A 23,417-nucleotide genomic window follows, 5' to 3' on the forward strand; every position below is an offset into this window, starting at 1 on the left:
TAAAAAAAGGTTAAAAAGAAAACAGAGATTTCAGCATAGGCAGCTTTGGCCATGGAGAACCTCAAAAATCCTTGACAGGATATCGAAGTCAAAGAGTGAAGGTCGACCGAGCAAACACATAGTCAACATGTGTGTGTACTGTAGGATACATGCTCGTGTAGTTGTGTAAGTGTGTGTGTGTGTGTGTGTGTGTGTGTGTGTGTGTGTGTGTGTGTGTTTACATAGCCATGTGGGTACGCGGGTGTGATAGTTTGTGCTTGAGCATTGTGCTTGAAATGGCTGCCACCCAAATGGCTCATTCGCATAACCCAACTGTAACACCTGTGCAGAAAATGTCACAACTGCATGCTGTTTCAGTGTGTGTTTGTGCGTGTGCGTGTGTGTGTGTGTGTGTGTGTGTGTGTGTGTGTGTGTGTGTGTGTGTGTGTGTGTGTGTGTGTGTGTGTGTGTGTGTGTGCGCGCGTGTGTGTGTGTGTGTGTGTGTGTACGTGCATGCGTGCGTGCAAAAGGGCAAGCAGGAATCTGGAGAGAGACTTGCCGCTGCGTCTGAAATTGCTTACACCCACACCTGCCATGTGGTGCCGGGGAAAACCACTGGACAGGGAAGAAAGAAAGACCACCACCTGCTCCCACTCTATACTCAAACACTTTGCATCTGTGCTCTGGGGATGGGGGTGGGGGTGGGGGTACATTTCGTTTCTGTAAGGCGTGTGTGCGTGCGTGCGTGCGTGCGTGCGTGTATGTGTGCGTGCGTGCGTGTGTGTGTGTGTGTGTGTGCTTGAGTGCACTTCGCTGTCCTTCTCTCACGTACCTTCGGTGTGTTTCAGGTGAATGAAGAAGCTGGACTAATTGGTTTTCGGGGCGTGGCAGAAGAACTGGCGTTGAAGATGCTGTCGTCGCTGCTCGCCGCGCTGCGGGCGTTCACCGAGGCGTAAGCAGAAAAAACTCCGTTCTTTCCCTTTTCAACGTTGATGCATCCAAAATTTCAAGGCGGTGTGGCAAAAGCTCGACATGGAAAAAAAAAAAACGGAGGAGGCGTCCTCTCCTTTGTGACGCCGTGAGCAGCAACTGCCACCGTCTCATTGTGTTTACATGTGACGTGAATGGGAGTTGTCTTGTTGTGCTGGTTATTCATAGCTACCAAAAGTGAAGGGAAAACATTTACGTTTAAGTTTATTCTTAAAAATATCACAAAAAGTGTTGAGTACTATACAGTATATGCTCAAATATATATTATAATAATAATGAAGAACTTTAATCACTTTCACTCCAACTACCGTTGCAAGTGAGAAGTTGGATGCATGGCAACCAGGAGGCAGGAGGCAACCAGGAGGCAATATGTTGCCGGAGCTCCTCCATTGACTTGAATGACTTTGACCAGTGCAGGCCGACCCGTGTAAGGTGGATTTAACATCTGTTTTCGGGGATTTTCGTCAAAAAACGACATATGTACGTGCCAAGGATCGCTCGCTCCGGACGGAGTGACCGCTACGTGTCATCGTGCGTCGCCATCTGCGGAGAAAACACTGGAGATAAGAAGATGAGAGAGCTTTCCCCGAGTGGAAACAGGACCTCGTGGGCGGAGTCGATGTAGTTCCTTGCTGCTTTGTGTCGCTTCCTCCGCCCCGCCTCACGGGGGCGGCACCTACTACTGTTCCACTCCATTAACATCTGCTTTGGACACCATGGTGATTTCAACATTAAATTGATGCAATTCATCATCGGCACCCGCGCAGGGTTTCCCCGAGGTGCAGAGAGGGAGAGAGGGCGAGAGAGGGAGAGAGAGAGAGAGAGAGAGAGAGAGAGAAAGAGAGAGAGGCGGAGGGATGGAGAGAGAGGGAGAGAGAGAGAGAGAGGCAGAGGGAGGGAGACGGAGAGAGAGAGAGAGAGAGAGAGAGAGAGGCAGGGGGAGGGAGAGAGAGAGAGAGAGTGGCAGAGGAAGGGGGAGAGAGCGAGAGAGGAAGAGAGAGCAAGAATAAGAGAGAGAGGGAGGGAGAGGAGGACAGAGAGAGACAGAGAGGGAGGGGGAGACATAGAAAGAGGGACAGAGAGAGGGAGGGATACGTTTATGTAGAGAGAGAGCAAAAGAGGATGAGGGAGGGGAAAGAGAGAGAGGGAGAAAAGGAGAGAGAGAGAGAGCGAGAGAGAGAAACAGAGATGGAGGAAGGGACACAGAGAGAGGATGTTGTAGGGAAAAGAGAGATGGGGAGTGAGACAGAGAAAAAGGGGCGTGAGAGAGAGGGACAGAGAGGAAGAAAGAGACAGAAACAGAGGCAGAGAGAGGGGATGAAGGAGGGAAAGAGAGGCGCAAAAGGAGAGAGAGACAGCCATAGAGAGAGGAAGGAGGCAGAAAGAGAGGAAGGAAGGTGGAGAGAGGACATGAGAGAGAAGGATGGAGAGGGAGAACAGTACAGAGAGAGAGAGAGAGAGAGAGAGGAGGATAGAGGGAAAAGAGCAAGGAAAAAATAGGGACAGAGAGGGAGAGAGAGGGAGAGAGACAGAAGGAGGGGGAGGAAGGGACAAAGAGAGGTGATGCCGCGGGGGGTAGAGTGCGAGGTAGAGCGAGAGAGAGAGAGAGAGAGGAAGTGGTAGAAAGACGGCAAGAACCGAGTGGACCAGCGGTGCTTCTCTTTCCAGCTCGGTGGAGGCAGAGTGAGGCTCATAAAGCTCCGACGCTGCTGACTGAGCACCCCTGGAAGAAACCCCACGCCTCCACCCCTCCGCCTCCCCACCCCTCCACCTCCCCACCTCCCAGCAGACGAAATGGGCGGAGCGCTCGGTGGAAAAACAGCCAGGCATGAAGTGGGCTGAAGTTGTTCGGCTCCAACCTGCTCCACCTGAAGCAAGCGGGCATCTCTGCCCCGGCGCTTAAACGTGAACTCTGGGCAAACAAAGTCATTTCCAAACCCAAACGTGTGCTTCATTGATTTTGTCTGCCGCAGAGTAAACAGTGGAATGATGTATCTCCGTGAAGGGGATTATCGGCAAGGTGGATAAACAGCAACGCCACGCATCCCAAGTGACAAACAGGCTTTCCCTCCATTGAACCAGCTGAAATGCATTCATTGACGTCAGTGATTAAGTATTTTAAGGCATTTTTAACTGCATGTGAGCCTCAAACAGCATATTAACGGCATGTTACAACCAACTCCAAAAGGTCGGCTTCAACAGGATGTGAGAAGACTCAAAATCTCCCCTTGCCTCATAAATGCTCTTGGTAATCCATGAGATCTTTTTGTTGAAAGAAACAACAACAACGAAAAACAACGTATCTGATGCTTGATTGAGCTGGCACTTCATGAGAAACATACATTCGATGTATTTGTGTTATGTATGTGTTCTCCACATGCGGTTTCCACTCCATATGCTGTTGGTGCAAGTAAAGAAATGTCGCCGGGGTGAATTCGATAAAGCAGCCTCGCTAGTTGCGGTCAGTAAACTGTCGCTATGGATGAACATTCACTGAAAAAGAACAGCGCCTCCGGATGAAAAAACATCCCCATAACCTCAAGTGGCCCAGAAGAAAAAAATAATAATCAATCGCTCGGAGGAAGGCAAACTTTGGGGTAAATAAAAAAAAATAAAAAAATAAAAAGCAACGAGTGAACTCAAATACTGGAAAAGGAAACAAAAAGAAAAACATCGCAGTTTCGACCCCGGGGACTTAAAAACCTAAGGACACAACATAGCGTCATTACCTGTCCTTGATAAATATGAACTCACTGACCCAACAACTAGTGCAAATTAAGAGCGGAGTAAACATGGTGAGGACAAAGGTGGAGAAAGGGGAAGGGCATCTGCGGCGTCTGTCACCTGCTTCCGATGGGCTGCCTTCATTCCGTCTGAGTCACGGAGGACCAGAGCAACTAGAGCAGAAGATAATTGCAGGTCAGCTTTTACTTGGGGAGCAGACCAGCGTGTGTAGGTGTGTGTGTGTGTGTGTGTGTGCGCGTGTGTGTGTGTGTGTGTGTGTGTGAAGCAATGTAATGTGTATACATTTTTATACATGTACTTGTACTTCTAGGGCTAAAAGCTTTACCAAATTGTTTCCAATATTCTCTTTTATAGTAGAAAATTATTGCTCCTGCTATTTTTTTCTACAATTCTTTTTCCAATTCAGAACAACTATTTCAGAGAAAAAAAACCATTGTTGTTATTTTGATGTATTGATGAATGAGACCTTTTATGGTGCAATAGGTCTGAAGTTTTTTCCATTCCCTCCGTTTTCGGGTTGCATTGATCACCAGCTCTTTTCTCGGTGGATTTCACACACTTATTTACTTACTTTTTCACCCAGCATACTGTATGCATCCGTCTACCGCCTCATTACATTATGTAACGTGCTCACAGATGTATCGAAGCAGCACACAAGGTCGCCCTTGCAGCTATTTGCTTCACTTTTGGGTTGCAAAAAAAACCCAAAAAACGTCCAAAGAGTCCTTTCTGACATTTCTGCCTCATTGCACTGAGTGAAAGACTGGGAAAAGGGTTGAGATGTCAGAAACATCACATCAAAAACATCACAAGTATACACTGGAAATGTCTAAATGCCATCACAGCAATGATAAATAAAAACATTTGCCATAGATGTGTCGAGAATTTTTTTTAAATAATAAAAAAAATATTTTAAACAATAAAAAATACTCATAGATTTTATATATTTTTTTCCTTTTTTTCTTTGAACTTTTAAAATAAAATCCTGTATAACTCTATAAACGTTTCCAATAGTAATTTTCTTCTGACGCCGAAACCTTTTTCCTCACTCTGTGCGGTGAGGTAGAAACGTCAAAAATAAGGAGTTCCACTATAAGGAGTTAAGTGCGGAAGGGGCCAGACAATCTCAAAAGTCATCAGCCTGTAAATAAACCGCCTCTGTCACCCAGTGACACCTTAAACGCTGCTGTAAACATAAAGGGTATTTCATCGTCACCGGTGAATTAATCTGGATGTGATTGCCGACGTAGTTTATTTGCCACAAATGAAGAGTGCTCCACGCAGCCCCGAGCAGCGATCCGGGAGCTCGGTGGCCGGGTCCGCCGCTCCCCATGCAGGTGTCTGATGGCGTCTGGCAGCGTGTAATCAGTGTTTCAAAGACCCGCTAATCGGCATCAGGGATGGGACTCAAAACAGCGATAACTCACCTTCTCTCCCTCTCTCTCCGCTCCTTCTGCTCTGTTCACCTCTCTCCGTCTCTCTCTCTTACTCTCTCTCTCTCATGCTCAAATCTCTCCCGTCACCTTGCTCTCTCTCAGTAACCTCCATCGCTCTCTATCTTTTCTGTCTGGATCCAAGGATGTTGTGATGTTTCATAGCTTTATTTATGTATTATTTATTGGTTGACTCCAGCAGCAGTTGTGTTATAAAATACAATATATTATTCGATGTTATTCTATATTGTACAGGTACCGCTGTTACTCTGTGTGGCTCCTGTAATTTAGAGGAGCCGTGAGGTGCGTTGTATTTGCACGTTTGAATGAATTCACATCCATCCACTCAAACCCAAACACACCGACTCACACACCCTCTACAAAAGTGCTCAAAACGGACAAGCTCACATGCACGTCATCACCTATGCGCACACACCCGAGCTCGTTCCAGCAGGAGAAACAGAAACACAGAAACATACAAGGGCACAAAATCCCCCAGCAAATGTTAAGTGCTCGCAGGGATCAGCTGGAGTGCGTCGTATCGGTACAGAGTGCAGTGCCGGAGATGCAGCCGGTGGGGGAATCTGGACGGCTGAGGGTTTGTCCATCTGTCTCGGTCCTCCAGGTCTGGAAAAAGACCCCAACATTTTTTGGGGGAAATTTGTGTTGTCTATAACCAGTGATTCTCAACCTAATGCGTATCAATGACGCCCGATTTAATTTGATGCATTACTAGGCCACAGATTTAGATAGAATTTATTCCACAACTTCCAGATATGTCTCTACGATCGTCGGGGAAAACGACAGTGAAACTAGGCTCAAAGCAGTTATTATTGTACGTTCTCTAACGGTGCTAACGCCTTGCAAATGAGATAACAGTGAATTTGAACCATTAATCACTTTGCCGGGGGCCCCCTCCAGAACACCCTTTAAGGACCCCCCCCAAGGGCTCCCGGACCACCAGTCTCACGCACAGAGCATCAGAATACCTTTTAGGCTTTTCTTAAAATGATTTGGAAAATCTTCTTGGGCTAAAGATGTAAAAGGCAGTGATAAAAAAGAAAAGCGTCATCCGCACGTCAGCTGAACATGTGTGAGCGCCCGTCACAGCCCATCATGCCTGAAGCTGCAGAACGACCCAGGAACTCAACAGCTCTGGAACATGTCACATGTCATTGATTAACTCGCAATCCCTGAGGATTCCCAAACCTTCTTTGCCTTTAAAGCCACATTTTTGTACATCTCGAACGGCACTTGCAACCGTGAGATAAAGTCATTGGGGTGGGGAAAAACAATCTTAATATCCCCCTTTTTGAGACGCTAAAGAGTGTGTGTAATGGCCCAAATGGAGGACTCGAACCAATTTAGTTTGAAGAGCGCGGTTGTGGCGGCTCGGTGCTCCAAGTGACAGAGACATAGTGTGTTTCCAGCCCAGAACAGATGCTTCACTCTGACCTTCTGAACACTTCCGATTAGGAAACACTCTCCCCTACAGCAGGGAGACATAAGGACCGGGTCAGGAGATGGAGAGGGGAGGAGGAGAGGAGAGGAGGAGGGAAGGAGAGGAGGGGAGGAGGAGAGGAGGAGCGAGCAGAGCAGCTTCTGCCGAAACAGCAGTGAAGTCATTTTATGAACCTGCACATCTTCCTGGCTGGAGTCTGGAAACGACTGTTTGACCACTGTTTGATTTTGTCAATGGCGGTGACAAACAAAAGCACAATATTATTCTTCAACGCATTATTTTCATGAAAATTATTTTTAAAGGCTGGGTTAAAGGGGACCTTTGCTGCTTTTCAACAAGTTAATATAGGTCTCTGAGGCCCCCATAACATTTTTTTGATTTTTATTTTTCTTGCTGAAAATACCATTCAGATTATGCATTCTAGCCATTCTAACATGCCTCTAAACCGTCAAACAGGCTGTTTCGGTGTGTGTCGCTTTAAATATAGCTGCCAGGCCCCGAGTTCTGTGAGCCATTGGGAATTGAGCTTTACTTCCGGGTTCCGTTGTATGTAGTGCGTAAACGTTCACTGATTTCACCTTAGCCGTCCAACAAAATGTGTTTCTCAACAAATTTGAGGCGGGAAATAAGCAATCCAGTTTCTGAATCTTCCCTCCTGTCAGATCCACAAGGCCTCAAGTTTTGTTCTGACTTTTATTGCCGTTCTCCACGCTTGTGGGGGACACCGCACACACACACACACACACACACACACACACACACACACACACACACACACACACACACACACACACACATGCCAACCACCACCAATCCCCCTCTTTGGAGAACTATTTTACCATGTGTGGCAGTTTCGCCGACCACGCACCATCCAAGTGCCGTGTTCAGGGACCTCCAGCACAGAGACACAGAAGATGGGGTACAAAAGACAAGTTTTTTGACGGAAATCTTGGAGGACCATCATGTATTTTGTCAAACTCCTGCAGCTTAAGTCAAAGAAAGGCTCTGATGATTGAGCAGTTTCTGAACCGACGGGACGAGTGACTAGGTCTCTCTCTCTCTCTCTCTCTCTCTCTCTCTCCCGCTCTCGCCCCTCCCCTCTCCATCTCTCGCCGTGCATCAAGCTTTCGACGCTGGGCAATAAACATTCGAGCGGGTCACCCGCTTCCACTGGGCGTCTCGTGGCGCGCCGGGTGGACGAACGCCATTTAACACTTTACCGACACGTGATAAGCACATCAGGGATGGCAATGAATAACACAACCAAACAAAGGCGGCGACACTGCACTGCAAGGGAAGGCCGGCGAAGGGGGAAGTGGAGCCGGGCGGGAGGGACGGCGGAGAGGTGGAATGAGTCAGCGGCAGCGACCTCCCGCTCTCTTTGGGTAAATTCATATTTTTTTTCGGACCCCCGTGCCTCCCCCTGAGCTCCTCCAGGTGATTTCATGCCTCTCCGAGCAGCTCCAAAAGGCCGACTCCCACCCACCTTCCCCTCCAGTCCGTGATGTCCGGCCTGTCACTGAGATTTTAATAAATGATAGTGATAAACCCTGCAAACCCGGATGCGGCGGACGGAGACGGCATGTGGCGTCGGGCGGCCGGCTTGTCCGGTTTAGTGAGCGTCGATCTCGCTGTTTACCAACCCCGCCGCCCTTTCTTCCCCGTGTGCCATTCATAGCTTTTTCCCATTCCCCTCATGAATTTTTAACTCGCAGAAATCTTTATCGCTAATGTCTCGACCAGCCCCCTATCATAAGTCACTCTCAGGCTGCCGCCTTTCCCGCCATTTCGGACACAAAGCGACAACCGCTAACGTCCCGGGGGACCGGCGCGACAAAATGAGGCGGGGTCGCGTTCCGGCTCCGGTTCCAGTTCCATTCAGCGCGGCCCCTAATTGATCACCGATTTGATCGGCGGTGATAAATTATGGATCAGTGTTTCCCCCCCGAAGCCTCGGTCGTCTGCAGGTGGAGTACTTTGTTCTTTATTTGTCTCCACCCCTCGCAGCCCTCGGGTAACTGACCTCCCTTTAGAAAACAGGGTATAGACCCTGATATCGATCTCCCGCAGGTTCCTCCGGAGTCTCTCCTGAGCTCTGGAAAGCTTGATCAAATTTCAGACCTGTGCACATGTCCAAGATGGAGTGTGGGTGTCATGCTAAGTATGTCAGCTTCTATAAACTGTATATATATAGATATATAGATATGTGTTTTCGTGTGTGTGTGTGTGTGTGTGTGGGTGTGTGTGTGTGTGTGTCTGTGTGTGTAAAAGCTAGACCTGGCCACAGGCAGTTTATTCATTTGACCATTGTCCTTTTGAAAAACTGGACCGGGGAGTCTTTCGGTATGAATGGATTGATCTAAAACTCAATTTTTTACCTCGTGTGACCTCCCGAATGTCGGAAAAAAGAAAAGGAAGCAACAACAACTAAACACACCCGCCCGAGCGCAGTCTAACCTCCTTAAAACGACCTTAATAGTCGCCATAGCGCGGCCTTGGAGCACCCAAGTGGTATCGTGGCACCTTTCTACCAGGCTGTAGAAATCAGGTCAGCATCCGGTAACAGATGTGTGAACATCTGATGCATCCCATTATGCCAGCCCCCACTCATATCTCGGACCCTGCTACTTTTGGTTTACTTATTACATTTTTGTTAACATAATGTTTCTCTCATACAGTGTATGTGCTGTATTTCAGTCAACAATTATACGGTATGTCTCGAAATCTGGGCTGGTTCCAATTATCGCTGGAGTGTAATACCTGTTGCATTCATTGAGAGTTTGTTCGGATGGTGAAATATCCTTTCTTTAAGTAGTCCTTGAACCTCTCGGCTCCCTTTTTCTTCCGTTGTTATTGGATGGGAAGTTCAGTACAATCTTTCAAATTAGCCGGGAGTTTTACAAGCGCACCAACGATGTGGCGCCATGAACTGGGTTACACGGCCCTTTTTTTTTCTTTCTTTCTTTGTATCTCCAGGACAATTTCAGTGCGAATAAATAAATAAATAAATAAATAAATAAGTATTTGAAATAAATATAAATAATTTTTTTTTTTCTGTTATTGCATTCAATTCTTTGTGGTTTGGTATTTGTTGGTTCAAAAGCTAGTATACAGTATATACAATAAACTAACCTCTCTGCACCCTAGTCAGTCACATTGTAAATTTTGTAAAATTTGGGCGTACGTACATTGTGAATGTACATATGCACATTGTAAATTTTAGTAGGCCCTCACCAATTCACCTCCCATGCACAGGTGTCATCAGATGTTAAAGTTATGCCATAACATGCCGTAAAACCAGAACTGAGTGCATGGGCTACACATACTGCACAAGCAACAATTTTGGCAATAACAACAATCACGATAAAATCGTCCTCGACAGCAATAATATTGTCTTCGGGTCCGAAATTGATGCAACGATAGAATGCCGACATCTGCTTAACTTGATTTATTTTAATTTTAATTTTTTTTTTTTTTACCGTCGTAAGTCAGACTATTTAACATTTTGAGGAGCGCCATTCTCAATAATCACCGGTGAGGATAATTCCGTCGCTCTCCCCAATTACACCGTTGCCTTGACCTTCGCCGGGAATGTTCGCAATTATTTCAAGCCGTACGAGCACCTGCTGGTAACATTTGTTCTCGCCGTTCATTGTGAATGTTAATGAAGCTCCTTTCTCGCCGACGACGGCAGGTGTTTCCTCATCCGTTTCCGCGCGGCGACCGGTCGACAGCGCCGCCGCCGCCGCTTTAAAGTCTCACATCCATTATGAGGTGGCGTTGGGTTTGCACGCTGAGAGGAAGCCGGGGCCCGAGGTCTTTGATATTTTTTTTAATATTTATCATTTTTGATATTTTTATTTTTATGTCGCATAGCATAGCAATAAAACAAGAGAATTAATATGTGCCGCATGTTGTGTGTGTGTGTGTGTGTGTGTGTGTGTGTGTGTGTGTGTGTGTGTGTGTGTGAGATTGGTGTTTGTCTATGTGTCTGCTTCTTTTTCTGTGAGCTGTCGCCATCTCTACAGTTTGGTTTTCTAACAAAGGGCTGACAAAGCTTCGAACTAAATTCCTCCTCCTTCCTGAGGGGGGATTAGAGGGGGCAGTCGCTAATCGGAAGAGCTACAGTCACGTGGACGATGAAAAAAAGAAAAGAGGGTGGTTAGAAGAGGAAGAGGTTAAAGACACTATGGAGAAAGGAATTGAGGAAGGAGAGTGAGAGAGAGAGCGAGAGAGGCGGCGAGAGAGGGAGAGAGTTTACCCGTCCCAATCAAATAAACAAGCCACTCGGGTTTTAAATGAGCTTCACAGCTGAGCGCTCCGACAACAAAATCTCGAGAATTAAAACCGTGAGCACTATGTCTTATCTGGCGGCCCTCGTGTATATTGATCCATATGCAGTGGCGATGGAGATGGAATACCAAGTGAAATGTGCATTTTTTGTGTGTCTCAATTCTATGTGTGTGTTTTAGTGTTTCAGGCACTTCTTACATAAAGCACAAAGCAGACATAAGGACACACAACCACATACATGCACATATTTCGGCGTATATATCACTATATATAGTGTCCAGTTAGTTGGAGCGGGGCCGCTGGCTGAAGCCTTCGCCTGCAGCTGTGATCACAGCACGCCACTGGGACCACAATCTGTCACCGGTAACACCCGCTGGAGTACAGTACGGCTCTGTGGGGTTGGAGCCATGGCCCAATTCTGCTTAATTTTACTATTATTTGTATTATTATTATTATTATTATAATTATTATCATTTTTATTATTATTTTTATTTCTTTCATGATTTTTAAATTATACTTTATTATTATTATTATTATTATTATTATTATTATTATTGCATTATTATTCTGTCTGCATGTGTATTTTTATATGTGTAATATTCGATCGCTTTTATCGCTATGCAGCAATACAATTTAACTAAAGGTCAGAGAAAAAAAGGTCTAAGGGATTCCTTGATGTAAACACATACAGCTCCTCTGACCTGGGGGCTGTCACACAGAAAGCCACGTCTTGTTTAGCTGACCACTGTGCAGCCAAGGGGCTGATCGATAGTATCGGGCCAGCAATAAACAACGTATGATTTTTAAAAGACATTCAGTGCTTATTTTGCAGCAACTCAAACTCATCGTCATCAAGACATTCACATTCCCCCGCACCACTGAATGTCTTTTAAAAATCATACGGGGCTTTGCTCCTCGCTGCACGGCTTCTCTGCGGTGGGTGCCCCGGGTGGTGGAGAGCCCACATATCTGGCGGTCTGCTGACGTCGGCGGTCGGCTGCGGTGGGGCAGGGAGTGGGTGGGCATGTGAGTGGCGGGTGTCGGTCTGTCGGCGCCGGGCCTGGCTCCGGCCCTGCGGTCTGTGCCTGGCGCCCGCAGGGGGGTGCGGGGTTCCTCCCTGGGACTAGGCTGTGCTCCTCTGGGCCAGGTGTGGGGGTTGCTCCGCGGGCTTCCAGCTTCTCTGCGGGTCCGGGGGACTCTTGTTGCTGCAGGGCGGGGCGCTCTTGCTTTCCTGCGGCCGTGGGGGGTCTGTGCGGCTGCGGGGCGCTCTGGGCTTTCCTGCGCCCGTGGGGGGTCTGGGGGTGGCTTCGGGGCCCTTTTGCTCGGAGGCGCCACGACATTGTGCTGACCTTGTACACCAGAACAAATTGGGATAAGTCATGTGCTCTCACAGGACAGAGTTATTGCAGCAGTGCTTGATGATTTAAGAATGAATAGAGTTGCATTGCAGGTTGAGAAGTTGAACTCCACTTGCAGACTAACTCTGGCCTAGATGAAATAGCAAACAAATACTCCGTGTTGTATGCACAGCATGCTGACAGCACAGGTTAAAAAAAAAAGAAAGACATTCAGTGGATTTGAAGTGGTGTTCTTTATACCGTGTACCACATGGGGGAATTGTTGCTCTGTATGTCAACAAGAAACAAGCCTCCCTCCATCACTTCCTATGAACACTCAATGTACATCACCAAAATCAGTTTACATATTCATTGGCACTCAGACACTTTATATTTAATATATTATAATACTCTACCCTAGTGTCCATATTTCCCTTCTTTACAGTGTCTGAAACTGCAGCTTGTGTTACACTGCTATGTTTATTTAATGTATATTTTTGTCTCAGTGTCATTTTTGTTCTCATTTGCGACTTTTAATGATTCTATAATTCTAGAATTCAATTTTTTTTTATTTTATATCCTATGCCTACTCCTTAGATGTTGCTCGCCATGTCTCAAGGATTTCAATGCCCGGAATGACCTGGTTTACTGTGCATTTGACAAAACACTTTGTTCATTCGATCCCTTGTAACACCTTGTATTACAACACCTTGGTAACGGTGTAATTAAATTAAGTGGAGTGTAATGTTTTAGTAGCAATACATTGATACTCTTCCTGGTGTGATAAAGTGATAGTATCACATCATTTATTCATGGACATAGTCAATAATCATCGCTGCTTAGGGAACGTCTACATAGTGCTGTTTTGAAACAACGCCGTGATATTTCCAAGTTGAATTATCAAATGGTACATATTTCGACGCAATTCACTGGGAGAAAGTATTGCAAAAGAAAAAAAACTGCAATGCAACAAGATTTATTGTGCACGGAACGCCTCGATCCACTTACGGCAAGAAGGGAAGAGACTTAGAGAACAGGCAAGTTAAGCTGCTTACACATGATCAGTGTCAAAACATGCGCAATTTGCTTCAAACCATTTGGGAGGATCCATCCGGGAAGCAACTCCACCTTTCCTGTGGCGCCACACTCACAAATTACACACCGAGTCAATGTGCCCGGAGCAAATTTTTAAACCTTTAACCTGGTTAACTCTGACCTTTCGTAGCTGTTCCAATTGCCAAGAACCATTTACAAGCAGTGTAACACCACAGTGGTCTAATGAGTTCACCGGAAAAAAAAAATATATATATATATATATTAACTGATCGATTCTCAAACGACACGCTCATGTTTTTGTAATTCAGTGGTGTTTTTTAAAGCCTTCACCTCATCATTTCTTTATTTTCATTGGGAGTCAATCCGAGTGGTCGGTCTCAGAATCTTTGAAATTGATCTTATATTGAGAGAACGGCTTCAGCAGACTTCCGTGGCCGTGTTTGCGTGACCGCGATTGCCCTTGTACACGGCTCTCTATTGAAAACACTGATGTATTGCAATATGGGTGCACTTTAATACATGTCAAGTCGTGTCATAAGCATTCCTGTTTACACATACACACACACATATATGCATACACACACACACACACACACAGACACACATACATGTACACACACCCATATATATACACACATATGCACACACACATACACACACACAGACACACACACACACACACACACACACACACACACACATACACCCACACACACACACACACACACACACACATAAACACATATGTACCTTATTCACATTATTTCACTGTATTTTATTGAATGGAGTTGCACTGGAACATTGATCTCTTTGACTCTTTGACATTAAACGTGAAATAAAACAACACAATCCTCCTGTTGTTTCCGGGGTTTTGATCATCTGGAAAGGTGGATAATATTCTCTGTGGCAGGTTTGCTTCGCCTCAGCCAGGATTCTAATCGGTGACCTCGCGAAGAGCCAAAGCCCCCCCGAGCGGCCCCCGCGCGTGCGGCACCGCCGGTCCGCCATTAACCTTTTCGTATGATTACAACAATCACGTCGCGTAATCATAACTGTCCATTATGATGAGAGGCCGGGTGGAGACGGGAGATAGACGGGAGAGGGAGGAATAAAAATAGATCCGGAAGAATAACTGTGGCGAAAGAGGGCTGTGATTCGACTGATTATCAACGCCATTAGCCCTGATTGCCAACGCACCAGCGAGCCGACCATGTGAGCCCACACTGGCCACATCCACGCAGACACCACCCGCACATATGAGCAGGGAAGCATCTTCATTTACAATTTCCTTGTGAAACAGCACTTCTTGCAGCATCTCTTCATCGCTCGAGAAGCGGCTTTTTCTTATTTCTCGGCTTGGGTATTAGGGCCAGCCGACGTCTTTAAAATACCTGTGTGAGGATTGAGGTGTTCCACGGTTAAGCACTTACATGTAAGTGTTCAACAAACAGAAAGAAAAGCAAAGTGATTGCAAAGTGACTGTGCCGGTGCAATGTTAACGGTATTCAAGCCACGGCAGCGACTTCACTCCCACAATGTTTTTCATTCAAAAACACCGTGAGGCCCCAGACATGATGCTCTTTGCTTTTTTTTATTTTTATTTTTTTATTTTTCCATTATAATACTGTTAAAAAAGACCTGTCCAAGAGTTTTTGGACAGTTGTCTTCAATTCGTCGGACAAGACATCTTTCAAGACAGACAGAATTCTACATCACCTTTGGCTTTTACAGAGGGGCGAAAGAATTCAGTTCAAATCACAGAATCTGCCTCAGGTAAAGCCCCAAATCTTCTGTCTAGTGCATTTGTTGCAATATACAATTATATGGAACATCTCTTCGTTTCCATTAAAATTTGATTCCAAATGCAAACAAAAGGTTGTCTTTGTTTTTTTAAAACCTTTCAAACCCCGTTTGATCTAAAAATCGGACAAATTATAATTTCTCTGAATTCTTCGATCTGATGTCACCCAAGCAGCTGCACTGCTACACGGCAAACTAAGAGCACCGTTACCACCCAAACCTCAACCCTCACTACGCTCCATTAATGCTGCTTCTGCTTATTTTGCAGCAACTCAAACTCATCGTCATCATCTTCCTTTACTCTCTCTCTCTCTCGCTCTCCTTCTCTCCCTCTGTCTCTCTCTCTCACCCTATCTATCGATCCCTCGCCTGCTCTCCCATAAACTATGACTGTTTGGCTCTTTTTGTATAAAAAATTTAAAAAAGCCCGGGGCTTTGATGGCGAGGACGAACGCTCTCCACCTGATTCCATCTCCGGCCGCTTCCGCCGCCAGCTTCCTCCGCTGATGAGGCCGGAGTTGCTTTCATCTCCACCTCTGCCTCGTCTCTTTCTCTCGTCTTCATCTTGAAGCACCGCGTGTGATGTTTCCGGTGTAAGTATTTTATTTTAATTGAGGATCGGGATTGGGCCACCAAATGAAGCATTCACCGCAACATGAAATGATGTGACTCCTTTGATATGCCTGTTGTGAGCGTCATTGTACTGGATAGTACAGCTGTGGGAAATATTCGTGCTGCATGGTAAGTCGCGGGGAAGAAGGCAACGGAGAGGGCTGGGAAGGAAAGAAGTGAAAATGATGTGGTGAGAGAGGGAGAGACTAAAATTAAAGAGAGAAGGAAAAGACAGGAGTGGTGAAAGAGGCAGTGTAGGAGGTGAGGAGGAGGAGGAGGAGGAGGAGGAGGAGAACAGGTTGATATGTCTTGTGCGTGCGTGCGTGAATTGCAGTGTAAAACGACACCGTGGAGTTAGAGTGGGATTGATAACTTGGACACCATGCAACGTCCCCTGTTTGTCTTGGATGCCATGGCATACAAATACCCTGTGTTGTGTGCCAAGCCTGCTGACGCCACAGGTGTCGAAAAAAAAAAAAAGGAACTCTCACGTTTTGGACTTTCATTTATATTTGTGTTATAAGCTACACTGGTTGTATTTTATTCATTTTTTTCTATATCTATTCATCAGAATCTTCTCCAGGCAAAAATCGGATCCCTATGAGTTTCTCAGCAGCCGCTGTGGGACTTGTTGAAATCCGCTCACCTTAAACTGTTTTCGACACTGAAATTCTTGAAAACATCCTGGGGTGCTGAGAGCGCGATTAGCATTCAGTGCTTTCGACAGCCTCTACTTTGCATTCGAAACAATGGATTAGGAGCCAACCGGCCCCGACAGTAGGACACATCAGCTGCTCCGTCTCTCTGCCACTAATGTCTCAAAATGATGGCTCTGAACGCCGCTAATGGGATAGATATATAGATAGATAGATAGATAGATAGATAGATAGATAGATAGATAGATAGATAGATAGATAGATAGATAGATAGATAGATAGATAGATAGATAGATAGATAGATAGATAGATAGATAGATAGATAGATAGATAGATAGATAGATAGATGGATAGATGGATAGATAGATAGATACATAGATAGATAGATAGATAGATAGATAGATAGATAGATAGATAGATAGATAGATAGATAGATAGATAGATAGATAGATAGATAGATAGATAGATAGATAGATAGATAGATAGATAGATAGATAGATAGATAGATGGATAGCAGAAGCTCACCAAAAATTGGCAATAATATAATAATAATAATAATAATAATAATAATAATAATAATAATAATAATAATAATAATAATGTAATAGGGAAATTACTAAATGGCAATATGCAATCAATCTAGGAATTGGTTGAGAAATTGCTGAATATACAATCAGCCTGAAAAGCACAACTGGAAGATAGAAATACAATACAGTAAACAATTAATAAAAACACCCAAAATTTAACATAAATCAATCAAAATAACCTATAAAAAAATTGTCCATGTACAATAAACCTAAACACTAACTAGAAGATATGCATATTTGCCACGCTCAATAAACTTAAAAGAAACTACAATAACCATGAAACAAACAAAGATCCTCACACCCTTTCACGCACACAAATCAATGACTCGATCTGGATATAAAAATCCAGCAGAATCCCAGTAAATAAAGCAAAGTACAATTCAAATAGGGAAGTGAAAAGCAGGCGTTGAAATGACTCTCAGAGAGATACACTCGGTATCCAACCCCATCGGCTTCCATTCCCCTCTCTCTCTGATACTCTGGGAGCTTTGCCGTTTATGAAAATGGAGACGGGCGGCGGTCACGACAACAATCTTCCGGGGGTCTCCCTAATGTGCACGCAGCGGTGAAGCCCGAGCCTCCAGCTTCGGCGGAGGAGCCGCCGCCGCCGATATTTCGCTCCCTCGGCCCTTGCTCTCCACTCCGCGGCCGCCGGGCTGATTGAGAGACACGGCGCTCTCAAGTGTCCATTTAGGATCACGGGAAGATGATGTGGGGGTATGTCTTCCCTCCGCGCCGTCCAGCGCGCGTGGCTGAGCGCCGGCGAAATGGAGGAACCCCCCATGCGGCGAGCGTTTCTTTCCAGGGAAATGGGAATAGCTGTTATTTCACATTGAAAAGCAGGTAACTCCACCGTGAACGAAGCACCTGATTCAACATCCGGCATGTTACGCAATGTAAACACGAAACGTTGTGTTAACGCGTAGTGTTAATATCACCACAATAACATCAGAATTTAATATCTATGTGAATAATAATATGTTTCATATAATATAATTTGTGTGGTCTCATCAATAGGCCCTTTGAGGCCCTATGTTATTTACAACAGCAACCCTGACGCCTGATAATACATTTAAATCTTTCTCACTACCAGTCAAACCGCAGATGTTTTAAGCTGTGAAATTCAACATTATCTAGTTGATAAAACCAGAATATTTTGGAACGTGTGTGTCTTCAGGTGAAGGGTCAGCTTTTCGCTTTCTTTTTTTTTCTTCTCTTCTGCTTAAGATTGTCTAGAATCAGCGTTCAGTAGTGGGATTCTCTCAGTATACAGTAGCATACTGGAATAACACGGAAACCAAATATATCGCTGCATCGCCAAGGGTGTAGATTCTGGGGGGATGTGTAGTCGTAGCCCCTGCAGTAATCAAAATTGGCTACAACCACCTCTTTACATTATGATGAATGAATACATATGGCCTTCTTATGAAACATGAGAACGTTGGGTTCTTCCATTGAACTCACATTAGGAAGCAAATGATTCTCCCCCTTAAAATTCCGGAGAAACAGCCATTTGAAATGATGGCCCCCCCCCCTGGGAGGATGGATAACTCATCCCCCAGTGTCAACTCAACCCTCATGTCCTTGCACATTGCTGCTATAATATATATTGCAACAAATAAACGTGCAAAAAACACTTACCTTCGTCACCAATGGCCCTGTTCCCCCATTTCATTTCTTGGGGTTTTCCAAATTTAGGTTCGCTGTTGTTCGTGGCCCCATTTCACACAGAGCAGATATGTTGACGCGTCGTGGAAGGGTAAAGCCAGCTGATGCCAATGTGTTGGAGTTGCACCGGACCCGGTTACAGGTCAAAGAAACGGACAATTCCTCATCTTAACTTCAGCTGTGTTTGACCCTCTACACATGGCGTTACATTCCAGCTGCAGAAACAAGTCTTCCTCTATGCATCCTCGAGGCATGTATGTATTTTTGTGTTATTTATGCTTATACTATTTTGTACATTTATTTTGTGTGAGCAATCATTAATCTTCTTCGTGGTTACTAAAGGAACGATTTTTAACTAAGAGAAAAGAGTAATTGACCGTGAATAGTAGGTATAATTGTATGGTATATCGCAAAATTATAGTAAGTCCGCTCTCCCAGACGCGACGGATAGGGTCTGTAGCTATTATCCATAAATCCAACCTCACACGTGCAAACGATCTAGGACAATTAAATTCTAAGTCGGAAATTTCGGAAGCAGGTCGCTCGGGCCCGAGTTCGCCGAGATAACAGACTGCCGTCCAGTAGCACGGCGGCGCGCGGCTTAACGTTGTAACAAAGTCCCTACGAACGGGTCTTCCTCCTTTGAAAACACATCAAATTTGGTATAAATTACCAGTCGTTATTTTACTCAACATAAACATTTTGTCGCTTGTAGAATTCCACAAGCTTGCCCATCAAACACGCAATTTGCTGCAGGCGTCCACGTTTTCCCAAATCAGAGACAAACGAAACACATTTCGATCGAGGTCCCGGTCCGACAACGGCAGCGCATTCCAAACATTTTCCCAACTGTCCTACCTTTTCCAAACCTTTCCTCGTTGTCGTCGAGAAAAACGATGATAGATCACTGTCAGAAGATATGAATAAGATGTCTTTTTTTTTTGGGGGGGGGGGGGGGCTCCTCGTCACTAAGACTTGCCTGGGACATCAGAAGAGCTAGGACCGCCGCTGCGTGATGCGCCGCAAGCGTGCGTGCGCGCGCCTCGTCCGCGCTCACGTGGCGCGGCGTGCGGCGTGCGGCGTGCGGCGCGCGAGGCTCAGCTGGAGTCAGGCAGTGATGCGCTGGTGCTGATGCTGCGAACGACAGTCCTCCTCGGGTCTGAAGCGGAGTCCTCCGCTCCTCCAGTCGGCCGCATTCCGCGTATCAACCGCCGAGGAAATAATCACCGAGATTGGACTTTTATTCTTGTCTTTTGCGGGGGGGGGGGGGGGGGGGGGTTGGTGATTTCGGGGCAGTATGGCAGGCGCAAAGTGCCTGCTGAAGAAGCCTGGTAAGATGCTTTCCAACAACATATCAACACAGATGTTTTGTTCTGTTTTTATATCAACAATTCTGTGCACCAATGTCATCGAGTGCACTATAAGCTGCAGAAAGTTATGCTGTCGCAGGGATTTCGTTTGGAATTCGAAGTGAATTTGTTTTGAAAAAATATCGATTTGGGAAATTTGGTGAGTGGGGTTTATTGCGCTGTTAATGGAATGGTTAAAACCATTTGATCATTCTGTTATATTTTACCATTCATCACGTTTTATTATTATTGTTCTTTAAAAGATAACTAAAACAAATAATTAATCAATTAAAAATAATGAATGAATGTATGAAAATTATTTCAAAATATGAATATTTTTTCTAAATAGTGTATATAGTATATACTATATATGTAGTCTAAATAGTAAAGAAAATAAATAGTGTATAGTTATTGATATGGTATTGGCCGATATTACTACATATTCCTCCAGCGAAGTGATGCCCACATCGCCAAGACGCAATCTGTTAGACATAACGAGACGTCCAACCTGGAAAAAAAACATTGAGGTAACATTCAAAACTACTGTAACATCCCGTGGTCCTGGTCAGGGAGTTTCTACATGGCATGTTTGTTTTTTGGTTTTTGGTTGATTGATTTGGGGGAGGGGGGCGGACGCTTGCGTCCAAGCGTATTTTTTTTGCGTTTTTGCGCAGTGGAAACCTGGAGCGCCCGGAGCCACAGACTCGGCGTAATCCGTGAGATTTTTTATTTTATTTTTTTTTTAATCCCATATTTGGTACTTCATTTGCCTGGCACTTTTTAAGAAACAGCCGTCTAATGTGTTTGTGTCATGCGTGTACTCCTCTATACGCTGTTTCCACTGTTGGTGGCGGGGTCCGCCTTTCCCGGCAAGAATGCACTGCTCAGGCATGCGCAGGAGTTGGAAGATCGGCCGTGGTGAATTTGATAAAGCGGCGTAGCTTTGGTGCGGTCGGTGAACTGAGTCGACATAGGTGAACAGCGCCCCGGATGAACAAAAACATCCCCACCGCTTCAAGTGACCACTGGAAAAGAACAAAACAAACGAGTGAGCCGGTCATAAGGAGGCAACCTTCCAAGAAAAGGAAGTGGCTGCTTTAGAGTGAAGACGAAACAAACACTTTTGTACGGATTTCTGGGACCTGTAGTGCAATCAAACCAACAGAGATGATGTTATGGATTACCACTTTAATGGCGTTTACATTGGTGTACATGTCTGTGTGTATTCCCAAATAAATAAAAGGCGAAGGGAACCATGTGTCTCTGGGACTGAGATGTATAGCGTCCTGGATGTTGTTTCAATTCTTCGCATGTTTGCCTGAGAGGGTGATTTAAAAATCACATGATTTCCATTTTCCTACGGCTCCCACATTCCCTGTTTGACCCGGGCATCCGCGACAAATTCGCTGCAAATGGAGTGAGGCAGTTATTTACATCCAAGCGTTCAATTTGGCCAGGAATAGATACAGTCCTGTTATGTGATCCCTTCGGGGTTTTCAAAACATGCTTTTAATTTTGCACTGGAATGTGCAGGATTATTCGAAAACAACTCTCCCCATTCAGATATGCTCTTTATCATTCAAATATGCCCTCATTAATGCCATTTCAGATTAGCTTTTGGGGGTTATCAGAGGGAAAGCATGCCCTCATAATGATGAGACCTCCCCGATATACATTGAGGTTGTTGTTTTTTTAAATGTTGTTTCAGGCTTCCCCCCCCCCCCCCCCCCAAATTCCTCTTTAATTATTTGAGTATTCATCTCCCCCAGACAAATTGAAGATCAGAACTACAGTTGTTGTTTTTTTTTGTTTGTTTTTCTGAAGGAATACGACTGTGCTCCAAATGTATAAATCAAGTTTAACTCAAAACTGCCCACCACTCCTTCATCTGAGGCCATGCTTTTTATACGTCTAAACATGGTCGTGAAATGTTGAAACAAAGACAAAAAAATGGCGAGGTCCAGCAGAAAGACAGTTAAAACAAAAATGACCTCCAACCGCTGATTTCAGAAGATGACGCTTCACTAATCGAGGCAGCAATGTTTTATATATATATATATATATATATATATATATATACACACATATACACACACACAGTATACGCGCCTTCTCCTTAGAAACTCCTTTTTTCCCATGCAGCCAGGTGTCCAGAGTGTGATGGCTACTTAATCTGAGAAAAAGGTGAACACCAGAGGAACGGTTTAATGCCGAGACGCTTGACAGTGGACTTTACCAGTGGAAAAAAAACAACAAAAAAACAACAGTGAAAGAAATGAACAGCTCAAGAAATAAAAAACACCTTCTCCCTCCCACAGGAACTTCCAGTCGTCTGCCATGTTTGAAGGCTCCGAGTCCGCGGAGGGGGCGGGAGTCAGCACGGACAGCACGGTGGCCTCATCTGTCACTGCCTGCAAGAAGGTAAAAGAGAGAGAGCGAGAGAGAGTTCCACCTTGCTGACCACCTTGACCTTCCTACCGTCTTGGACGTCCATGCCCGTCTCTGTCCTCTGTGTTTTCAGTAAATGTCACACTTTTTTTCATATATATATATATATATATATATATATATATATATATATATATATATATATATATTTTTTTTTATTATTATTATTATTTTTATTTATTTATATTTTTTTGTGTCTTCAGGGTGCATGTGACACCCCGGGGCTGAAGAGCTTAGCCCTGCATGTTAGGAAGGTTGATTTATCATCTCCCGGTGTCACAGAGACAGAATGGGAAATAAAACGGATCAGTGGGCTGAGGTAGAGGCTAGATTGAATTTCCTTTCAAACGTGTGCCAGTGTGTGTGTGTGTGTGTGTGTGTGTGCGTGCGTGCGTGCGTGCGTGCGTGTGTGTGTGTGTTCGAGCATGCACCCCCAAAACGCGTGGGTGTGTGATTGTCTTATTTCTAATTAGCTGTCCACTCATAATGTTAATTGGCTTCTGCCTATGATCTTAATTGACTTCCCCTCCATCGTCCCGTGGCGTAGAGCAACACTGGAGGATGATGTCTCATTCGTAATGTCGTGTTTCGGGGTCCATCTGACACCCCCCCCCCCGCCCCGTGAGGTGATGACATAACATCCCCTCGGTCAGATCGGTGCAGCCTACGTCACCTTCGCCACGGCGAGTGGCCGGGCCTTGGGCCAGCACAGATGGCCCATCCCAGAGAGGGGGAGGGGGAGCATAAGGTGGTATTTAGGATTATCAATATAAATACACTGTAGAGATAGGAAAGAACGTAACCATGGGGATAAGGATATTTGGTTGAATACAGAAGTACAGTGAGTGTTGTGTCTATTGGACAGTCGGTGATACTATATAAAAATGCGGTGTTGGCGTGAGAGAATATCTCCCAATACAAAGATTTGTTACCAAGAGCCATATCAAACAGATTTTAAGACTTGATTACATTTTCTCGTGTTTTTTGACGACTAAAGAAAAA

General features: G+C 45.0%; 1 protein-coding gene across 1 annotated transcript in view; it reads left to right on the plus strand.

Annotated features, from left to right (window-relative positions):
• Positions 1–887: 887 nt before the first annotated feature.
• sphkap (SPHK1 interactor, AKAP domain containing) overlaps positions 888–23,417 on the plus strand; it is a gene marked incomplete at both ends in the record, with an annotated part of 53,313 nt that continues 30,783 nt past the window's right edge. The window contains 2 exons of the mRNA XM_080007536.1: positions 888–931; positions 22,286–22,388. Of these exons, the coding sequence (XP_079863662.1) occupies positions 888–931; positions 22,286–22,388 (147 nt within the window). The remainder of the gene's footprint in view (positions 932–22,285; positions 22,389–23,417) is intronic.

The sequence above is a fragment of the Zeus faber genome (genome assembly GCF_960531495.2).
Source record: "Zeus faber genome assembly, chromosome: 9".
Lineage (NCBI taxonomy): Eukaryota > Metazoa > Chordata > Actinopteri > Zeiformes > Zeidae > Zeus > Zeus faber.